Source organism: Bufo gargarizans, chromosome 3 (genome assembly GCF_014858855.1).
Source record: "Bufo gargarizans isolate SCDJY-AF-19 chromosome 3, ASM1485885v1, whole genome shotgun sequence".
Classification (NCBI taxonomy): Eukaryota; Metazoa; Chordata; class Amphibia; order Anura; family Bufonidae; genus Bufo; species Bufo gargarizans.
The window spans coordinates 398,177,094-398,201,330 of NC_058082.1; the positions used below are offsets into that span (position 1 = coordinate 398,177,094).

General features: G+C 40.5%; 1 protein-coding gene across 1 annotated transcript in view; it reads right to left on the bottom strand.

Annotated features, from left to right (window-relative positions):
* The window catches only part of LOC122932680 (acidic mammalian chitinase-like), a 47,997-nt gene that overhangs the window by 14,243 nt on the left and 9,517 nt on the right, over positions 1-24,237 (bottom strand). The window contains exons 8-9 of the mRNA XM_044287238.1: positions 17,166-17,351; positions 8,235-8,351 (exon numbers count right to left, since the gene is read on the bottom strand). Coding sequence (XP_044143173.1) covers positions 8,235-8,351; positions 17,166-17,351 — 303 coding nt within the window. The remainder of the gene's footprint in view (positions 1-8,234; positions 8,352-17,165; positions 17,352-24,237) is intronic.

The window sequence follows — 24,237 nt, forward strand, 5'->3', positions numbered from 1 at the left end:
TTTGCTGGCCGGACTAACGCCTTCTAACCCTTTGAAGTTATTAGTGACTAACCATTCTTAACCCTGTCCCTCACGGTATTAACGGTATTATGCTGCACTTCTCCTGCTGATTCAAGTATTGTGAACTTTTTTTTTTGGTTTTTTTTCGGTGGTGTCCTATTTGAATACTTGGAAAACACATTAACTACTTGTTAATTATCTGTTGGCTGAATTTATTTATTTTTTCTCTTTTTTCCTCTAATAATAATAATAGCAGGTCTAAGACCTAAGGTGCAGTGTATGGCCTTGTTTCATTGGACTAATTGTTGATAACATATTAATTGCTGATAATATACTAACATTATATGTTGGGGACTGGTATAATCACAGTTTAGAGATTAGCGTTAGGTACTACATACAAGGGGAGAGAGGAGAGGAGGAAGGGAGAAGTAAGAGGAAAGTATTAAAATGCCTCCAAAGAAAAAAGAAGAACAGCGTGGTCCTACTGGCGCCAGTAGCAGGAGATCAGTAACAGGGTTAGAGAGTGGACAAAAACACCATATTTTAAACAAATTCCTGATCCCCAACTCACCAGCTTCCACCTCTTCACAGAAAGAAAAAAATATAGATATTGATACACAGATTTTGACACAGGAAAATGGGACTGCGGGTACTACGGGAGAACAAGGAGCCTCTGTGGTAGCTACAGAGATGGATGTAAAAATTATGAAAGCTAACTGAAAGGACTTTCACTATATTTCACACCGTAGCTAGAATGGAAAATATAATAGGGGGTATAGCGATACAGATTGGGGCTGTTCAAACCGATGTTAGTATAATACATGATAAGTTGGAGAAAATCAGACAGAGGTTAAATGAAATGGAAAAAAGGATCCCGTCCCTGGAACATTCAGTTGAAAAACTAGAAAAGGAGGTGGTATCTCTAAAACAGATAAATAATAAAATGGAGCAAAAATTAATAAATCAAGATGATAGATCACGTAGAACATATATAAGATGTGTAGGGATTCCAGAAGGGGAAGAAGGGGATAATTGTAAAGAATTTATTGAGTGATAGTTAAAGGAGAATTGTAAGGAGGGTACCCTTTCTCCCCTGTTCGTTATTGAAAGAGCACATAGGGTTCCCATAAAGAAGAGGGTTCCTGGGGATTACCCTAGACACATGTTGGTGACATGTTTACTTTCTAAAGATCGAGATAAAATATTGTCTGATGCTAGAACCTCTGACAAATACCAGATACAGGGTGTAAAGATTAGATTGTTTCCAGATTACTCAGCAGATACTAACGCACGCAGGAAGGAGTATATAATTGTAAAAAAGAGACTAAGGAATGCAGGCCTGAAGTATAGTTTGCTCTTTCCTGCAAAGTTAAGGGTGGAATATAAAGGAAGGACCAGAATTCTTTCAGACTCCTATGGAAGCTAACGAGTGGGCGGACAGGATAGGTATTTGAGGGGGTAGAGTAGGAGGAGGGGGAATAGCGAGCCATTATGCTAAGTAATGGAGCTGCCTCGACTGCTGACCAGCAGAGGGGGGAGCTACTTAGAAGGGAGGGGGTGGCGAGGATGGTATCTTGGAGAAGAGAGAGGTTTTTTTTTTTTTTTTTTCTGTCCTCCCCCTCTGCTAGATGATTAAGATTCTTTCGTTAAATGTGAGAGGTTTGCGAGAGAGGGTAAATAGATACGCTATCCTTGAGTGAATGAAGAGGTTTTTGCCAGCTATCGTTTGCCTCCAAGAGACACATTTAGTTAAAGACTCATTAAGATGGTTGGAGAAGAGATGGGTAGTGGAAGGGTACCATTCGGTGTATACTACTTATTCTAGAGGGGTCTGAATTTTGATGCATAATAAGATTAAATTTGATTGTGTTGCATAGGAGGCGGACGATTATGGTAGGTACCTCTTCTTACAATGTAATATAGAAGGGGTTAAAATGGTAATTGCAAATATATATATTCCACCGCCATATAAGCCAGATGTGTTGTATGAGTTGCATAGATTCATGATGAATAGACAAGAATGTATAATGTTTGCAATTGGAGATTACAATGCTGTAATGGATCCACTCAGGAATAGAATGTCTAGCAGAGGGGGAAGAATACAAAATGTAGATTTGTTTAAACTGGCCTTGGAGTTCAACTGGACTGATGTTTGGCGCTATCTGAACCCGGAAGAAACCATGTATTCCTGTTATTCTAAATCACATCAAACCTGAATCTATCAAGAATCTATCAAGAATAGATAGGGTTTTGTGAAATAAACACTTGATGTCCCAAAATAGGATTAAGATAAAGTATTTGCCTATGGCCTTATCCGATCATAGTGCTGTGGTAATGGAATTGGACCTGAATAGAAAACAAAATCTGCCAATGTTTAAGTTCAATCCTCATTGGTTAGCACTAATCCCAGATATAGAAAGTATATTGATGGAGTAAAAAAAAAAAAATTCAGGAGAACAATAACTCTACTAATAAATTGATAGTCTGGGATACTGCCAAGGCATATCTAAGAGGACTTCTGTTTAAAAAGGTGAACTATTAGAAAAAAATTACTAAAGAAAAATGGAACTTAGAAGAAGCAAGATTAGCATGTATAATGAATCCTACTGGAGATAACAAGAAAAAATGGGAGGAAAAGCTAAATACATTTCAGATAGAGAGAACTAGAAAATAATTGTTCTTTCAAGGGTTCCGGTTAGCATCAGAGGGAGAAACGGTTGGGAAAATTTTAGCAGGGATAGTTAAAAACCAAAAAGGGAATTCAAGGATAGGAGCAATTAGAGATAATAGGGATGTAATAGTTAGTTCACCTGAAGGAATTAAAAAAGTTTTTGTGGATTATTTTCAGGAACTTTATAAGTCCAGAGTACAATACTGAAAAAAAGACCTGGATCAATATTTAGATCAGATTGGCCTGAGAGAGATATCCAGGGCCCAAAAGGAATATCTAGAAAAAGAAATATCTATTTTAGAAATAGAGGTTTTGGGTACGGTGAAACCTGTAAAAACACCAGGGTCTGATGGACTTCCTTTTGAAATATACAAGACCTTTGCGCAGGTGTTAATACCAGAATTAAGAGCGACATTGTGCGAGGCTCAAAAAATAGGTGATTTACCAGAATCAATGAAGTAAGCAATTATTACATTAATTCCAAAACAGGGTAAGGAACAACTAGACCCCGGCTCATATAGACCAATATCCCTGTTAAATACGGACGTTAAAATTTTGGCAAAGGTTTTGGCTGGTAGGCTTTCTAAGGTGATTAAAGGTATAGTTCATGAAGATCAGACAGGTTCTATACCCGGAAGAACTATATACTGAAATATAAGAAGGCTGTTCCTAAATATTGAATCTAATAAAATAGAAACAGATGATAAAGCTCTACTTTCACTGGATGCTCAAAAGGCATTTGATTGTATTGAGTGGGAGTATTTATGGGCAGTTCTGAAAAGGGTTGGTATAGGGGAGGGATTAATAAGATGTATTCAACTTATATATTCCAACCCGAGGTCTAAGGTAATGGTGGATGGGAGCTTGTCCCTGCCTTTTTTCCTTTATAGGGGTACCAGGCAGGGATGCCCTCTCTCCCATTACTATTTGCTATTGCAATAGAACCCTTGGCATATAAAATAAGAAAGGATAAGGAGTTTAAAGGTTTTCAATATAGGGAAGGAAAAGAAAAACTATCTATGTATGCCGATGATATCTTATTATTTATGTTAACATGGGAGATGAGTTTAATAAAGTAATAGATATAATAGAGAATTTTTTTTTTTCTGGTTTAAATATTAACTGGGGGAAATCCTATATGATGTTATTAGGGAATGGGCAACCACAGAATGGCTCAAGGGTGCATGTGCTTGAGAAACACGAGAGTTTTAAATATTTAGGTATACAAATTTCTAGAAATGTAGATGATTATGAAAAATTAAATGTACTCCCCCTAATAAAAGACCTCAGAACTAAAATACATATTTGGAAAAGATTACCATTGTCAATTCAGGGTCGGGTGAATTTAATAAAAATTATTTTTCTCCCAAAAATATTGTATGTTTTACAGAATGCCCCAATGATCTTGCCGAAAACAAAGTTTAGGCTATTAGATAGATTAATGGGGGATTTTATTTGGAAAGGTGCCATTCCTAGGATAAAGAGAGAAGTGCTTCAGCTCCCAGTAAGAGAAGGTGGATTAGCAGTTCCTAATTGTTTTTTTTATTATTATTTAATAACACAATATAGTCAGATAAAGGGAAGTTTAAATGGTTTAGTGGGTAGGGAAGAATTATTGAAAATAGGTTGGAGAGGGGGAACAAATCACTTAGAGGTTTTGGAGTCAGGAACACTAGGGAAAAATACCACAGAAAATCGTATACTGAATTTAATGGAATAGATATGGGTGAAAGTTAAGAAATATATTAGATATTAAAGGTTATTTGTATTACACTCCTATTTGGAAAAATACTAACTTAAAGGAATTTCAAAAGATTAGGTCTTATATAGACTGGGGAAAAAAGGGGATGAAATATCTAGGTCAAGTACTTGAGGAAGATAAACTGAAGGATTTTGACACCTTGATTAGGGAGTTTGGGATCCCCCAAAATGATATTTATAAATATTTTCAGCTTAAAAGCATTATGAGGACACCGGTAAATTTAGAGAAATATAGAAAGGAACAATCAGATAGAATACATAAATTTACCAATGGAGGAGAAAAAAGAGGAACAACGGCAAAAAGATATGGGATTTTGATGGAAGAAAAAAACGGATTATTATACTTGCTAGAGGAAAATGGGAAAAAGAGCTTCAGCTTTTTACGGAAGAAAAAGGGAATGATGCTCTTAGAAATTATACTATGGTGTCGGAAAGGGGTTCACATAAAATATCCCAGTTTTTTATAGTTCATAGGTTACATCAATTCTAAAAAGAATGGGTGTGAGAACTTCTGATAGGTGCCTAAAATGTAGGGGAGAGAAGGCGGATCTTATACATTGCTTCTGGAGATGTCCTAAACTCTTTAGGTATTGGAAAGAAATTGTAGAGATTCTAACGTTTTTTTTTGGGGTGTTCAAGTTTCTGAAGACCCAATAGTTTGTATATTAGGGGCTACAGAACATCTTAAACTAAATAAAGAGATACGACTGGTTTTAGGTAAAGTATTATTTCAAGCCAGACTTCTCATACACCGGAAATGGATTAATCGAAATCCTCCTACAGTGGGACAGTGGCAAGAATCAGTTACTAACTTGATTAAATTGGAACGGGTCTCTGAGAGATATAGTGTGAGATCAGAAAAAATTATAAAATATGGAAAAAATGGTTGAACTAGTGCCGGATATGTGCTTTTTTTTTTCACTCTCTTCTCCAAAGGGTGGGGAGTAAAATGTTGTTGTATTCTTGTTTCATTCAATGTGGATTTTTGGAGTTTTTTGATTCTGTATATGTTTTTTATATAATTGAAATAAAAGGAATAAAAAAATAAAATGAAAGGTGGAATCTGATTGATTGCTATGGGCAACTAGCCAGTTCTACTTTACACCAATTTGATAAGTGACCCCACAAATGTTTTGTTTTCTTATGTCCTGATATGTAAAGCCATATAATTCAAACAGAGTGTGTTTTCTTTTTCTCATAACTATATACAGTACACACTTCTTTTCTCCACAGGGTGGCATGGACGTAAAAGAGTATTTTAGAATTTTGTTACTGATGGCCTATCCTTATGATCGGCCATTAATATCTGATCCACAGTATCCAACATTGACATTCCAACCAATCAGCTGTTTCAGTGTACCTCCAGTGGCAGAACTTTACAGCTCCATCCACTATGTAGTAGATAGAAATGCAGTACTGCTCCCAATGAAGTGAATGAGAGCAGCAGTGCAGTCAACAGTTCCGTACACTACACAACAGAGCAATTCATTTCCCAAAATGCTATTGTCCAGCCCTGGTAATGCAATCAAAACAAGTTTACTTATTACATCTCTAGAAAAGAGACGCAGGGCTTAAAAAAAGGTTGTAAATTATATGAACTAGGATCAGACGACAACTTAGTCTGAAGGTGGAGCTCTTCTTTCCTCCACTTCTTTTTATTAAGTGGAAGAAATGTTATTAAAAAAAAATGTTATTAAAAAAAGTCGCCCTTAGCCTCCCCCAACTCCCACAAGTGGATCAGGTGCCCAAAAAATTGTGCTTATTCTAAACACCATATTTGACATTGTATTTACCCCAGACAATTGGCATAAATACACTGATAACTCTCCCCAATTCACCTTTAACTCACTGCTTCCCTTCAGATAATACAATATTACCAAACTGGCTGCCTGCAGCCAACACTAAGGGGAACTCCATTAATAGGAATGCATACAGTAACCATTGGCTGCAATAGAAGCTGTAAAGTCTTTGCATTGATCTCCTCCAAGTGGCAGCTGCACGAAAGTGCAGTGTTTTCACATCAGGAACAGAAGATGGAGTTCAGCACTGGGTTCTGTAGCAGTTGCGTGGCTTTCCGCCATTGCAGGTACACCACTGCTTCTCCTACGAAACATCTCTGGGAAGTGTGATTCTGCAGGTTATCACCATCACGCTGACAGCTTTGTCTTTCTATTTTTGGCAGTAAACCAACATTTTATACATTGCATTGCATTACCCAAGTGGGGAACATACTGCTTCCAAGCTTGCATGTTTTCATTAGGCCTGGCCGCTTATTGCCCTCACAAAGATGACAACTGAAACATATTTTTCGGCACACACAGCCCCAAGGCTACAAAAACTTTTTTTCTCACTGCCCTTATAATTAAAGAAACATATATGAAATATTGCAACCCTTACATCATCTTACACCACTCTAACTGTTATGGTTGCTAAAAAGTATATAGTGGCACCTAAAGGTGCCTTCATATGCAGCAGATTTTTTTGCAGAAAATTTCTACGACTAAAAATTGGTTTTATTCATCAAAATGGGGGCTTGCATCCATGTCTATGTGCTTGCTGAAAAAACAACCCCTTTCAGATAAATGGAATTGATTTTCAGTTGCAGAAATATTCTGCAACAAAATCTGTCACATGTGAAAGCACCCTAATGGTTTGTGAAGTCATTATGAACTACACTATGGTCAAAGCCCTGGCCTTAGCCCCTAAACACTGTTAGGCTACTTTCACACTAGCGTTCATGGGTCCATTCGTGAGCTCCGTTTGAAGGAGCTCACGAGCGGACCCAAACGCCTCCGTCCAGCCCTGATGCAGTCTGAATGGAGCATCAGTCTGGCGGCGTTCAGCCTCCGCTCCGCTCGCCTCCGCACGGACAGGCGGACAGCTGAACGCTGCTTGCAGCGTTCAGCTGTCCGCCTGGCCGTGCGGAGGCGAGCGGATCCGTTCAGACTTACAATGTAAGTCAATGGGAACGGATCCGCTTGAAGATGACACCATATGGCTCAATCTTCAAGCGGATCCGTCCCCCATTGACTTTACATTGAAAGTCTGAACGGATCCGCTCAGGCTGCTTTCACACTTAGAATTTTTTTAAGTTATTAATACAGACGGATCCGTACTGAACGGAGCCTCCGTCTGCATTAATATGATCGGCTCCGTTCAGAACGGATCCGATCGAACGCTAGTGTGAAAGTAGCCTTATACATTGCATATTGAAATTAAGACAACAGTAGCGTACATAGAGAATTAAGGGCCCCGTAGCCAGGATCAAACCAGGCCCCCCACACAGGACAGAAGGGTTTCCGCTTAAACCCCTTTCAATGACCCTTGGGCCATTTTTCCACTGCCTCATTTGCTAAAAGTTGTTCCTTTAGAGCAGGGGCGCCCCCAGGCCGCAGGTTGTGCACCCCTGCTTTAGAGACTAGAGTCCTGACCAAGTATTCACCTTCAGTAGAAGAGGAGATAATACCAACTAAGACTGAACCCCTCTTGCCCTGGGTCCCATAGCAATCGCATGGTCTGCCGCTATGGTAGTAACACCCCTGGAAGACAATAATGTGCTTGCTGCCAAAATAACCAAATTCAGATTTATGGAACAGATGTTCAATTGTAGAACTTTCTGCAACATGTTTGTTCACATGAATATGAAAGCTGGCTGATATTTTATCTAGCCACAAAACTTTAATGTTATGTCAGCCTAGAACAGGAACATGTAAATATGTAGACATTAAGTTATTATATGCCTTAAAAAGGATTACCAAAATTACCATTATAACAACAGAGCACCATTTGAGCACCATTTTACCTTGCATTCATAACTTTCTTGGTTGTCAAATCCAACCCACTCATTACTTTTGCAAGCATATGGCACTCTCTGGTCTGGAATCCATTTCACTGTGCTCCCTGGAAGCCAAGTGCAGATCTAAGGAGAACACATAAAAAATTGTAATAAGACATATAATCTAATGCATTTTATTAGTGCATAACAAATAAAATAGAACACCTGTTGTGAAAGGCTTGGGGTTCGCTCTTGTAACATTCAGTAAGGGTCCTACTGCAGCGACTGTTCAACCCCTTTGATGGCAGAGTGAATAGTGACTGTGCTATCTAAATGGCTATTGCAGCTAGAGCCTGGCTGTTTATTACAGATATCATCACCTAGCTTGTGAGCCTGTGCCATCACCATACAGTATATGTTCCACAGAAACTACCCAACGCTTGTGCCATATATGTGTGGCATTTTGCATTAGGGGTTAAACTGAGCATGCGGGTAACTCATTTCATTTTATACTGATAGTAATAAGTTAAGCAATATAACCTTATAAAATGCATTAAACACTTTTGGAAATAAATGTAGTCATGCTAATATTATACAGTTGAAACTTGGATATCTGACATTGTAATAGGACAAATAATGCTACACATTCTTAAGTATCTTGATAAAATATGCAGGCATCTAGAAAAAGACCTGCTGGTAGAGATAGAGTGGTGCTTGAAAGTTTGTAAATCTTTCTGAATTTTCTATATTTCTGTGTAAATTTTACCTACCATTGCATCAGGTTTCCAAACAGCAAACAAATGAGTCAAAAATATTACACCTTCTTATTTATTTATTAATAGTGTTGAGTGAGCATGCTCAGCCGAATACCAGTTCGGCTCGTGCATCGCTATTCTCAGCACAATGCGGTACTCGGCCGAGTACCACATGTGCTCGAGCGCAATGTTCGAGTCTCCTCGCCGCACGTTTCGCGGCTGCTAAGCAGCCAATAAACGTGCAGGTAAGTACTGCCCTCACTGTAATGCCAGTAGCCATGTTGCGTACTGGCATTACAGTTATTGGCTGGCCGGAACATGTCATCGGGTGCTATATAGCACCCGATGACTTGTGTTTGGCTCATTCTAAGTCAGGGAGAGCTGAGCATAGGAAGGGATAGAGAGTGTAGGAAGTGTAACTGAATTTTATTTTTCTATAAAAATGTTTCGTAGACCCAAAAGTCCTTGTAAGGACGATTGTGTGTGACAGCAGCAATATATGTTTGTAGCGCAACCTGCGCTAGATTGCTCAGTGTTAGGGAGAGCTGTGCATAGGAAGGGACAGACAGTGTAGGGACTGTGATAACAAGTTTTTTATATAAAAAACTTCTCAGAGACCCAAAAGTCCTTTTAAGGACTATTGTGTGTGACAGCAGCAATATATATTTTTAACGCATCCTGCGCAAAATACCGTGTAATAGGCCGCTGAGGACAGTTAAATTATTCGCGCCACATCCCCTGTGTAAATTGTGTGCATCCCTAAAATATCAGTGACATTCAGTGCATTTTTTCCATAGACGGTGTCCGCTGCGGCAGTTAAATTATCCGCGCCACATCTTCTGTTTAAAGTGTGCGCATCCCTAAAATATCAGTGACATCCAGTCCACTTTTTCCATAGACGGTGTCCGTTTCTGACAGTGACCTTACCAGGGCCACATCTGCTGTGTAACGTGTACGCTTCTAAACATTTTCTGTGACATAAAATTTTATTTTTCAATAGACGGTGTCCTCTTCTGACAGTAACCTGACCAGGCCCACATCTGCTGTGTAACATGTGAGCTTCTAAAATTATTCTGTGACATAAAATTTTATTTTTCAATAGACTGTGTCCTCTTCTGACAGTCTGGAATTTGCGCGCACCCCGATTGCCTTCCTTGGATGTGGTAGCCGTTTCTCAGGTTCCCTCTCCGGAATCGAACACTGATTCCCCGTTACCCGTGGTCACCATGTGAGGTGCATAAAAGAACGTGGAAAGTTGATGGGGCAGACATCCAAATGGATTATCGACATCACGGGGACGTACGATCAGGCAGAAGTTATCTAGAGTCAACAAAGCGGCAGCAGGCCCTCGCCCATAATGTTTGCGATGGTCAGCTCACCTGCAGGCCCGCAACCATAATTTTTTCGATGGTCAGCTAAGCAGCAGGCACTCTCCCATAAGAGGTTGGTCAACACAATCCTCACCGCCGGGGGTCACGTAACTAATTAGCATGGAGGAGTCTCGTTGGTTATCGTAATTAACCAGACAAATCTCTCCACCAACTCAGAACGTCCATGCACCACCACCCACAGAATCGAAAAAGAGCTATTAATCTGTCAATCCTTTCCGGGCCGAGTAAGGTTTGCCGTGTTGAGTCAAATTAAGCCTCAGGCTCCACTCCTGGTGGTGCCCTTCCGTCAATTAGTTTAAGTTTCAGCTTTGCAACCATACTCCCTCCGGGAACCCAAAGACTTTGGTTTGGGTCATGGGAATAACGCCGCCAGATAGCCTGTCGGATCATCTTCGAAACTCTGACTTTCGTTTTTGAGTAATGAAAACATTCTTGAAAAATGCTTTCACTGTGGTTCGTCTTGCGCTAGTCCACAAATTTCACCTCTAGCGGCGCAATACGGATGCCACCAGCAATCCCTCTTAATCATGGCACCAGTTTCAAAAATCAACAACATTTTTGGGCTGAACTTGCACTTTATATACAAGTAAATATACAAGAAAGAATGTTTCCTTACAATTTTTCCTCTAAAATCGATTTCCTCTTCGGTTTTGTGCGTATTATTGTTAGTCTGTAAAAGTGGCGTACTGACAAACCCACCGACTCTTGGCTGGGGGTGTCTGATGTCACTTGGGATGAAGTGGATGATCGAGTCAACCATTCAAGAACCACTGAGTTGCTGGTCAAGACACGACCGCTAGATGATACCGGGAGCTCAGGCGTCTCGCTGCGACTCCTGCTGCCACGGCCCCTTACTCTACTGCGACCTGTGCCTGCACCAGAAACATTTAGGCCTCTGCTACTCCCCTGTGCAGGGCCTGGAATTTCTCTGCCTGACATACTGTTAGATCAAATAAATTTAATAGGAGATTAAAACACCCCAAAAAGTCTGTAATTTTCTTACTTCACCACACAACAGCTAATAAGCCCTTTTTTCACTAATGCATGCCAAAAAGGGCTTTAGAACATATAACTGCACTGCAGAACGACAAATAGGCCCTTATTTTTTTCCACCTATACATGCCACAAAAGGCTTTAGAACATATAACTGCACCGCTTAACGGCAAATATACAGTATATTTGTTTGCCATTAATACACTCCAAAAAGGGCTGTAATTTTCTCACTTCACCACACAACTGCAAATACTTATTTTGTGCCACTTACATGCAAAATGTGCTTTAGAACATATAACTGCACCACTGAACAGCAAATATATATATTTTCTGCCACTAAAACACGCCAAAAATGCAATTTTTGCTGTAATTTTCTCACTATACCACACAACGCCAAATACTTTTTTTGTGCCACTAATACACACCAAAAAGGACTTTAGAACATATAAATGCACTGCTGAACAGCAAATAGTTCCTTATTTTTTTCCACTTATACACACCACAAAAAGCTTTAAAACGTATAACTATACTGCTGAACGGCAAATAAAATATATTTTTTGCCCCTAATACACACCAAAAAGGGCTTTAGAACATATAACTGCACCACTGATTGGCAAATAGACCCTTATTTTTTTCCATTTATACATGCCACAAAAGGCTTTAGAACATATAACTGCACTGCTGAATGGCAAATAGGCCTTTTTTTTCCACTTGTACACGCAAAAAAAAACTTTAGCACATATAACTACACCACAGAACAGCAAATAAAATATATTTTTTGCCCTTAATACATGCCAAAAAGGGCTTTAGAACATATAACTGCACTGCTGAATGTCAAATAGGCCATTATTTTTTCCACTTATACATGCCACAAAAGGCTTTAGGACATATAACTGCTCTGCTGAATGGCAAATAGGCCCTTATTTATTTCCACTAATATATCCCACAAAAGGCTTTAGAACATATAACTGCACTACTGAATGGCAAATAGGCCCTCATTTTTTTCCACTTATACACATCACAAAAAGCTTTAGAACATATAACTACACTGCTGAACGCCAAATAAAATATATTTTTTGCCCCTAATACATGCCAAAAAGGACTTTAGAACATATAACTGCACCGCTGATATGTATTTTTTTGCCACTAACACACGTCAAAAAGGGCTGTAATTCTCTCACTTCACCACACAACAGCAAATACTTTTTTGTGTGCCACTAATACACACCAAAAAATGCTTTAGAACATATAACTGCACCGCTGAACGGCAAATAATATATTTTTTTTTTGCCGCTAATACACGCCAAAAAGGGCTGTCATTTTCTCACTTCACCACACAACGGCTAATAAGCCCTTTTTTCCCACTAATACAAGCCAAAATATTTTTTTTTACATATAACTGCACCGCACAATGGCAAATAAGACATAGAAATATTTCCTTGTAATAAACCCTGTTAATGGCTGTCTCAAACAGCACTTGCACCCCAATAACAAGAACAGATAGGAATTAGTGAGCTGTATAATGGCAATTTGGATCCTCAGTCAGTGCAGCAAGGTGTAATAGGATTGTTCCTATTACCCAGTCAATAACCTCCCCTACTGAACCCTGTTCTGCTACAAAACTGTGGAATGAGTCCTCCCTATCCTTTCCCTGAACTTCTATACAGCAAAATAAAAGTTTAAAAGTCTTTTCTACCACTGTCCCTAGCGCCTGCTGACGTCTCTCCCTGCACTAACACTAGAAAATGGCTGAATCCAAGATGGCTGAGGCTATTTATAGGGCTGTGAGTGTGACACCACAGGGTTGGCTGGCTGCTGATTGGCTGCATGCATGGCATTGTGGGGGATCCCTCGTTCCCAGAGTTCCTTGCTCCATGTCCAAAAACGTGCAGCAGCCATTTTAGGAAAAGATGTGGTTCGTTACCATGAAGCGTGAGGAAATTTGGATTCGGTTCATCAACTTCGATTCACTCATCTCTAACTGCAACGAAATGTTTCTGTCAATTGTTGATTAGCACATAGGCTTGGGGAAATTTTAGCCCATTCATCCGTCCAAAACAGGTTCAATTCTGTTATGTTAGTGGGTTTCCTCAAATGAAGTGTGTGCTTCAGGTCCGTCTATAACATTTCTATTGGATTAAAGGCTATGGGCAAATTATTTTTATTATTAAATTCTACTCTTTTTGGGTTAAAATTCATTTTTTTCAACTAGTCTTTACTAATCATTTCCAGCAGTTCTTGTACTGCTAGGGTTAATTAAGAGTGTATCTGCAGACTGTCAGTTTATATTTACCTCTAGTCGATACATCAGAGCTGCCTGCTCAGTCTGTAGCCCTGTTCTTTGAACTCTTGACAGCTCATAAATATTGATTGCAGCTCAATTTATGTAACACTGGCTCAAATAAATATGTAATAGTGTCAGGAGATCATGTATATGGGATTCACATGACCTGTCAGATGACAGGATCCAGTGTAAACACAAAACCTACTGCTCTGCATTTTCACAGATTATACTATTATACTGGAAAAGTGGCTGAAAATCTTTAATAAAGATCAATTTAAAAAAATGATTTTTAACCCAAGATAAGTAGAATACAATAATTTAAAAAAAATTGCCCCCAAAGGTGTCCATAGCCTTTAAGGTCAGGACTTTGACTTTCCAAAATGTTAACTTTTTTCTCCTTTAATCATTCTTTGGTAGAATAACTTGTGTGCTTAGGGTTGTTGTCTTGCTACATGACCCACATTCTCTTGAGATTCAGTTTGTGGACAGATATCCTGACATTTTCCTTTAGAATTTGCTAGTATAATTCAGAATTTGTTGTACCATTAATGATGACATGACATCTTGGTCCAGATGCCACAAAAGAGGCCCAAACCATCATACTACCGCCACAAAGATGGTATGAGTTTTTTTATGCTGGCAGGCAGTGTTTTCCTTTTTTCAAACATATAATACTTCTCATTTTAACCAAAAAGTTCTATTATGGTCTCATCAGTCTACAAAACATTGTTTCAATAATCTTCTGGCAAGTCCAGATGATCATTTGCAAACTGAAGACAGGCAGCAGTGTTCTTTTTGGAGAGCAGCAGCTTTTCCTTTGCAATCCTGTCTTGCACATCATTGTTGTTCAGTGTCATTCTTATGACAGACACATTAACATTACCTAATGTGAGAAAATTTTAGAAGCTTAGAAATTACTTTGGTTAAGGATAAGCAAACTGGTTCTACAGGTTCGGGATTCGGTTTCAACTTTTCAAAGAGTTCAGATTCAGTCAAACCAAGTCACACTTTTTGCGGATCGGATGCAGACACGTTCACTTTAATGGGGCTGCAAAAGATGCATGCTGTCTGCATGCATATGTCCATGCCACGGCCCCACAAAAAAAAAAAGATAAAACATGTACTATTCTTGACCATTTTGCGGAATAGGATTGGACAGTTCTACAGAGGACAGGATGTACCGTTCTGCAAAATGCGGAGCCCTTTTATAGATTTGGTCATTATAGATTTAGCAATAACAATTATGTATCAATTATGTCATCTATTGCAGTGTATTGTACTGTCAAGTTTACACTGACACTAGGCCTAATCAGAACCTGTCATTGACATGGCCTGACAGGCTTCCGTGGATGGAGGTCTTTGTAAGGCTTTTAGCTGCCATGCCAACTATCAGGACCCTGTGATGACATTGTAGTGGCTCAATGGGGGAGATAGGGAGCTCCCTCCCTCTGTAAACTCCTAAGATGCTGCAGTCGCTACAGACCATGGCATCTAAGAGGTTAAACGATTGGTGCTAGCACTGATATTGTCCTTTGCAGTGGGGTGTCAGCTGTATGTTGCAGATTGTGGAGGCTCAGTCCCTGAGCAGCTGCCATCTCCATGCCCTAATTATATGGCATGATACGTTAATGTAATGCTTCCAATACCATATATTTACAGCATGGTGTTGGAAACGGTTAAAAGAAAAAGGTCTAAATAATTTTTTCAAAGTATCTGACAATCCTAAAAGTTCACATACTTTTGCCACCCACAGGCATGTGATATTGGATCTTTCTCCTCAAATAAAACAACAAGTCTAGTATTTTTGACTCATTTGTTTGTTTTGATTATCTTTATCTGATGTAACTGAATCTGGAAAATTAAAGAGTGCCTTAAAATTTTTGTTCACAAATGCCAGAAGCCTAGCAAGCAAAATGGTGGGGCTGGAGTCCATGGTACTAGAGGGTCGCGTAGATGCAAGTTGGTGTGGCTGAGACATGGCTGAAATCTTTACACGACTATGCTGTTAATCTTCAGGGTTTTACACTCTTTAGGAAAGACAGGTCAAATATGAAAAAAGGTAGAGTATGTCTGTATGTTATGAGTGATATGAAGGCGTGTGTGGAAAAAGCAATTGTAGATAAAGATGGTGACGATACTGAAAACTGTATAAGTGGAATTAGAAAGGGGAATACTGAGAAAATAATATTTGGATTGAAAAGTGGCTGAAGGACCAAGTCTAGAAAATTGTGGTCAATGATTCATATTCTGATTGGTGTACCCCAAGGTTCAGTGCTGGGTCCCAAATTATTTAACTTATTCAGGGAATCGCGGGACAGGGACATAATATTACCATTTCACAAAGCTTTTGTGCAGCCTCATCTGGAATATGCAATTCTGTTCTGGGCACCAGTTCATAAAAAGTATGCCCTGAAGCTGAAAAAAGTACAGAGATGAGCAACTAAGCTGATAAGGCGCATGAAGGGTCTTAGTTGCAAGGAGAGACTAATAGAATTACATTTATGTAATGTTGAGAAGGGCGCTGCAGCCCCGATGGTTGAGAGAGGGAGCTATCTCCCTCTATTAACCCCATGGATGCCACAACCGCGGCATCTATGGGGTTACAGGAGAGTGTCAGCATAGAGCTGACACTCTCTGCTGATGGCGGCGGCTCAGTAACGGAGCAGCCCCATCACACACAGCAGGGGGATCGGGGGGGTACGGCCGCCAATATTGAGGGAGGCTGGGGCGGGGATGGGGCAGACCGCATCAGGGCAGCTGCCTCTAGGAGATGAGCTGTAGGCGGACACAAGGGGGGGCTTGGAGGGGCACAGATGGGGGGCACAGGCACAGATCAGGGGGGGTATTACGAGGACACTACCTGATTTCAGGCTCTGATTTGCAGAGCGCAGATCAGAGCATGAAACCGGCATTTTTTTTACTGCCGCGATCCGATTGGTTAGTCTGCACAGACTAACCAATCGGATCGATTGTCGGCAAGGGACCACTCTGATTGGTCCCTTGCCGGCATTACTGCACTATATGCTGTCCGTGACAGCAGCAGGGCTTGGGCAGAAGCTTTAATCCAAGCACTTTGCAGCGCTTGGAATAAAGAGCTGGTTTGACGTTTATAGACGTGATAGCTGCACGGGGCATGTGCAGCTATCACGTATATATACAGATTGTGGTCGGGAAGGGGTTAATTAATATAAATACCAAATTTTCGGACTATAAGACGCATCTAGGATTTGGAGGAGGAAAATAAGAAAAACATTTTTTTCATAAGACCTTAGATCACATCATCCATATTTTTGCAAAAAGCCAGAGCACTACATTTTTTTCCACTTCTCTCTGCCGAGATCTGTTTGTTATTTCAGCAAAGTATGAACAGAGAATACAAGCAAATACAGGGGTGTAAGCGGGCGTATAAATTGAGGCACATATACTATTAACATGCACAAACGTACATGGATGAATCTAGAAACGCAAGCACACAATGGCCCTCTCTGCTATTATGCTACTCTGTCTACAGTAAAATAATACCATTGAATCCCACCTCATAGTAGGCCCAGAAGCCAGCCTCTCTGGTGTATGGCCCAGCTGATCCTGCTCCAGACACGGGGATCCCCACATCACACATGTTAGGATTTGGGTTTCTGAATGTTCGGCCATATGTTGGGAATCCAAGAAGGAGTTTCTCTGCAGGGGCCCCGTTGTTTTTCCAATAATTCATGGCAAAATGCTAGGAGAAACATAAATATGGCAATTGAGAGCATGTGCAGAAATGATATACTGAATCTTGAAAAGAAATTTTTTAGAGATTTACAGAATGCAGACTCCAAGTTTTTACACTTCCCTAGACAGTGTTGATAAATATTGACATAGGTACAAACAGTTGTAAAATGGAGTGCACCAATATTTTGAGCCAAAATTATAATGCAAAGTAAGGGCCTGTCTACACAACCTAATACACAAGTATAGTTGGGTATGAACTGTTTATTCCCGAGCATTGCCAGCTAATAAAATACATTTACATCGTCCCATCTGTATGGGGATGACAGATGGCAATTGCCGTAGTTTATCATAGAAACATAGAATGTGTCGGCAGATAAGAATCATTTGGCCCATCTAGTCTGCCCAATATACTGAATACTATAAATAGCCCCTGGTCCTATCTTATATGAAGGATGGCCTTATGCCTATCCCATGCATGCTTAATCTCCTTCACTGTATTTGCAGCTACCACTTCTGCAGGAAGGCTATTCCATGCATCCTCTACTCTCTCAGTAAAGGAATACTTCCTGATATTACTTTTTAACCTTTGCCCCAGTCATTTTAGGCCTCTTTCACACTTGCATTGTCCGGATCCGGCGTGTACTCCACTTGCCGGAATTACACGCTGGATCCGGAAAAACGCAAGTGAACTGAAAGCATTTGAAGACGGATCCGTCTTCAAAATGCGTTCAGTCTTACTATGGCAGCCAGGATGCTATTAAAGTCCTGGTTGCCATAGTAGTAGTGGGGAGCGGGGGAGCAGTATACTTACAGTCCGTGCGGCTCCCAGAATGATGTCAGAGCGCCCCATGCGCATGGATGACGTGCCATGCGATCACGTGATCCATGCGCTTAGGGCGCCCTGACGTCACTCTGAAGCGCCCCGGGAGCCGCACGGACAGTAAGTATACTGCTCCCCACTACACTTTATCATGGCTGCCAGGACTTTAGCGTCCCAGCAGCCATGGTAACCATTCAGAAAAAGCTAAACGTCGGATCCGGCAATGCGCCGAAACAACGTTGAGGTTAAGGCCGGATCCGGATCAATGCCTTTCAATGGGCATTAATTCCGGATCCGGCCTTGCGGCAAGTGTTCAGGATTTTTGGCCGGAGCAAAAAGCGCAGCATGCTGCAGTATTTTCTCCGGCCAAAAAACGCTCCGGTCCTGAACTGAAGACATCCTGATGCATCCTGAACGGAATTCTCTCCATTCAGAATGCATTAGGATAAAAGTAATCTGGATTCTTCTGGCATAGAGCCCCGACGACGGAACTCTATGCCAGAAGAAAAGAACGCAGGTGTGAAAGAGCCCTAAAACTATGTCCTCTTGTAGCAGTTTTTCTTCTTTTAAATATTTTCTCCTCTTTTACCTTGTTGATTCCCTTTATGTATTTAAAAGTTTCTATCATATCCCCTCTGTCTCCTCTTACTTCCAAGCTATACATGTTAAGGTCCTTTAATTTTTCCTGGTAAGTTTTATCCTGCAATCCATGTACTAGTTTAGTAGCTCTACTCTGAACTCGCTCCAAAGTATCGATATCCTTCTGGAGATATGGTCTCCAGTACTGCGCACAATACTCCAAATGAAGTCTCACTAGTGCTCTGAAGAGCGGCATGAACACCTCCCTCTTTATACTGTTAATGCCTCTCCCTATACACCCAAGCATTCTGCTAGCATTTCCTGCTGCTCTATGACATTGTCTGCCTACCTTTAAGTCTTCTGAAATAATGACCCCAGGGCTCCAGACTAAAAAAAAATACAAAGGAGTCATTGGCTCCTAACCTGAAAAATTTAGGAGCCAAATTTAAATTTTTAGTCGCCAAATTTAAAATACTAACGATTATGGTATAATAAAAAAAAACACATGTCTTACCTAGTGTTGTCACGATACCCAAAAAGTATTGCAATACTCGATACCACGTGAAAAAAATAAAACACCAAAAAGCAGTGTGTATTCCCAATTTCATGGAACTTCTAGACCATAATAGAACAGTCCTAACCTAATTTATGTCGGGACAAGGTGACAAAAAAATGGCAAATTGCAAGTTTTTTATTTTATTTTTCTGTTACGGCGTTCACCGCATATGAGATATTTTTAAATATTTTAATAGTTCGCACTTTTTCGAGCGTGGCAATATGTAATTTTTTTTATTGTTTATATATTTTATATGTAAAATTGGGCAAGGGGGTGATTTAAACTTAATATTTTGGTGTTAGTTTTTTTAACTTTTTTTTTAATACTTTTTATTTAATAACTATTTCCCCCCCTTAGGGGCTAGAACCTGGGATCTTTCATCCCTTGCCCCATTCACCGTGATAGATCTCTATCAGGGTGAATAGGATCTTACACTCTCCCTGCTGCTCTGTGCTTTGTGCACACAGCAGCAGCGAGCCGACCATGGCAACCAGGGCTTCAATAGCGTCCTGGCTGCCATGGTAACCGATAGGAGCCCCAGGCTTACACTGCTGGGGCTCCGATCGGAACTGCCATTGATGATTATAATACTTGGGGGGGTTACCTGATGGGTTAATAGCGGCGGATCTCAGCGCGCAGTCATAGAGGCTGGGTGCCGGGTGTGGGATATGGCCGTCACCCGCAGTGCAGCCTGCGTTTGTATTAGGCATAAACTATATTCATTGGTGGTGCAGTGGCCACAGCCACTCCGCTCCTCCTCGCTTCTATCAGCCCATTGGTAGCAGCGGTACAGGGGGGGAGGGACTGCCTCCTTCCCTGTGCTGTTGAAAAGAACATGGCACGCGCTGACAGCAGTGCGTGCCATGTCAGTTTCTCATGTGTGAGAGGCAGAGCAGCGGAGGGTCTAGGCGCAAATGGAGACAAGACTTATACAGTCCTGATCAAAAGTTTAAGACCACTTGAAAAATGGCAAAAAATCATATTTAGCATGGCTGGATCTTAACAAGGTTCAAAGTAGCGCTTCAACATGCAACAAGAAGAAATGGGAGTGAGACAAAACATTTTTTGAGCATTCAATTTAATAAAAACAATGAATAAACTGAAACAGGCAGTTTTTCAGCTGATCAAAAGTTTAGGACCACACCTCCAAAAAAACTAAACCCCCCAAAACAGAAATCCAACTTCCAAACATGAACTCAGTAATGAGTAGCTTTGCCGTTATTGTTTATCACTTCCAAAATTCGTTTCGGCATGCTTGATGCAAGCGTTTCCATGAGGTGAATGGGAACATTTCTCAAATTGGTGAAGACGGCCGCACGAAGGCCATCTACTGTCTGGAATTGTTGTCCATTTTTGTAAACTTCCCTTGCCATCCATCCCCAAAGGTTCTAAATTGGATTTAGATCAGGGAAACACGCAGGATGGGCCAAAAGAGTGATGTTATGCTCCTGGAAGAAGTCCCTTGTCCTGCGGGCATTGTGTACTGTAGCGTTGTCCTGTTCAAAAACCCAGTTGTTACCACACAGACGAGGGTCCTCAGTCATGAGGAATGCTCTCTGCAACATCTGGACATAGCCAGCGGCCGTTTGACATCCCTGCACTTCCTGAAGCGCCATTGTTCCACTGAAGGAAAAAGCACCCCAGACCATTATGGCGCCCCCCTCCACTGTGGTGCGTAGAAAACATCTCAGGTGGGATCTGCTTGTCATGCCAGTAACGTTGGAAACCATCAGGACCATCAAGGTTAAATTTTTTCTCATCAGAGAATAAAACTTTCTTCCACCTTTGAATGTCCCATGTTTGGTGCTCTCTTGCAAAGTCCAAACGAACAGTTCTGTGGCATTCAAGGAGACGAGGTCTTTGAAGAAGTTTTTTGTTTTTGAAGCTCTTCAGTCTCAGATGCCGTCTGCTGGTTATGGGGCTGCAGTCAGCACCAGTAAGGGCCTTAATTTGGGTCGAGGATCGTCCAGTGTCTTGACGGACAGCCAATTGGATCCTCCGGCTCAGTGCTGATGAAATTTTTTGGGGTCTTCCACTTGACTTTTTTGTTCCATAACCCTCAGGATCATTTAAGAAATTCCAAATGACTGTCTTACTTTGTCCCACCTCAGCAGCGATGGTGCGCTGTGAGAGACCCTGCTTATGCAGTTCAACAACCCGACCATGTTTCAAAAAGGGAGAGTTTTTTTGCCTTTGCCATCACAACGTGTGACTACCTGACAGAAACTGACAATGAATCCACATCTTTGCACAGATTTGGCCTTTTAAAGGCATGTGGTCCTAAACTTTTGATCAGCTGAAAAACAGCCTGTTTCAGTTTAATCGTTGTTTTCATTAAATTGAATTGAATGCTCAAAAAAATGTTTTGTCTCACTCTCATTTCTTCTTGTTGCATGTTGAAGCTCTACTTGGAACCTTGTTAAGATCCAGACATGCTAAATATGATTTTTTTTAGGACTGTATAACTTGCTTAGCCACTCTGCCTATTCTTATAAATTTCCCTGTCATCCTCGTTTTTTTTTTTTATAATTACTAAATGTTATCTATTTATTTTTTATGATTTTGGTCACTTCTGATGAGTACCACAGTGGTCACTTCCTTTATTTGCTTTTACTGACTAATCTAATGCAATTATCTGTTGCAATTATCTCCATACAAATGCAGTGTTTGTAGGAAGCACATCCTCCTTTACACAGTGACAAGCTACAAATTTTAAAGCAGTGCTATTAAAAAGAAAGGAAGTTCACAATAACTGAATAATAATATTAAAAATAGTATTGTACATACTGTCACACATCATTAAGACAAAGCAAAGTGGGCAGCAAGGTGGCTCAGTGGTTAGCGCTGGGGTCCTAGGTTCAAATCCAACCAAGGGCAACATACTGATAAGGACCTTAGATTGTATGATTAGGTGATAATTAAGGAGTTTAGAGATCTGGAGGGTTATTGATGATACATAGCAACTGTTAATGGAAAGGTGACTGGAAGGATATCTGTCACAGATTGTGGTGCCAATCTGCAACTTTTCACCGTTCACAGCAGGTCTACAAAATGTGGCATGTTGTGGGTGGGGATTCATCAGTTTCTATGCCTTCACGTTTTTGGCGTTGAAAATTGTCTAAATCTGCGTTTTTATTTGCTTATAAGTGGCAAAACCCCCAAAAAACTGCACAAGTTTTATATCATTGTATTAATATTGAGCAGCAGAATCATGTCATTTTTAGCGCACAATAAATGGTGCGATGTCAAAACTCCACTAACCTTAGAATTGTGGGGTTTTCAGTTTAACCCCCACAAATAATTTTTTTCCTGTTTTCCAATAACAGACATGGTAAATTAAATCATTCCCTTAAAAAATACAAATTATCCTGCAAAAAATAAGCCCTCATATGGCTATATGAACGAAAAAAATTTAATTTTATTGGAACAATGGGCCCGGTACTTAAGGGGTTAATTGGCAAGACTGGAGAGATAAAGACAATTTTGTTCACTTAAAAGGATTATGCCATGATTTATGTAAAAAAATGAAAATCAGGCATCATATCGTACATGACAATACCATTCTAACAAATCTAGAACCAGCCCTGTACCTCACATGGATCCAGAGATCACCACATTTGCTGCTCCAATTGCTGTGCTAGATGTTCTTCAGCCTGGCAGCTCAGGGGGTGTGCCTGTTCTACTGCAACTCTCTCCCTGTAACTGCCACAGCAAAACATATGGCTAGTGGCAGTTGAAGATTTAAATTGAGCATGTTTGACCAGCTCGGTGAGAAGAACAAAAAATATGGAAAAGAACAAACAGCAGGTGGAGCTTTAACAATACTTTTTATTGAATAGCTCTGTGGCTAAACTACATTTTTTAACAAGATGCAATTATAAAAGTATTTAGATCAAGGTGCTGGTTTGAAAAATGTAGAATAATACCATGAGGAAGTTAAAAAGCTCAATCTGACGTATCTAGTCAACGCATTATCCAATTACAATCATACTGTGGAAAAATAAAAATTACTTACGGGTAATTGGATTTTCCTGAACCCACGACAGCACCACGAGAGAGGATATATCCACCCCAAAGACAGGAAACCTGCGGTACAAAAAGGTGGAGACTGCTCTCTGCCCTCAGTATGACGTTTCCACGGATTTGAGGAACTCCGCAGTATAGGTTAGTTTACTTTTCTACTCTTTTTTTTTTTTATATTTTTTTTTTGCGACACCCGTGAAACTCTCCACCACCCAGGATAAAAGAAAGAAGCGAGGGAACAAATAAGGGTGCTGTCGTGGGTTCAGGAAAATCCAATTGCCCGTTAGTAATTTTCATTTTTTTACCCCTCACCCACGACAGCACCACGAGAGAGAGAGCCAAGGAAACTAGGGTGGGGTGACAGCAGATAGCACTAAAGTGCCAAAGAATAAATCAGAAGGAGAGTTCATTTGTAACCAGTAGTGGTTAAAGGAGGTAGAAGGAGAAGACCAAACTGCAGCTTTACAGATGTCCTCGATAGAGACAGCCGCTCTTTCAGCACATGACGTTGATACAGCCCTTGTAGAGTGCGCACACAGACCCTCAGGAGGCTCCTTCCCCGTGGAAGAGTATGCTAGAGAAATAGCTGACGTGATCCATCTTGCCAGAGTCTTCTTTGAGGCCTGATGTCCTTTGTTTTTTCCCTGAAAAAGAACAAATAGCGAGGAAGATTTCCTCCACTCCTTAGTCTCATTCAGGTACTGAATGAGACATCTTCTGACATCCAGGCAGTGGAAAACCTCATCCCTTTCTGAATATGAATTATCATAAAAGGAAGGAAGAATAATTTATTGTGATCTAGAATTTAGTAGCCACTTTAGGTAAGAAAGCCCGGGTCAGGTTTTAAAATGACTCTGTCCTGAAGGATAGTTGTGTACAGGGGATTTATTGAAATCGCCTGGATTTCAGAGATTC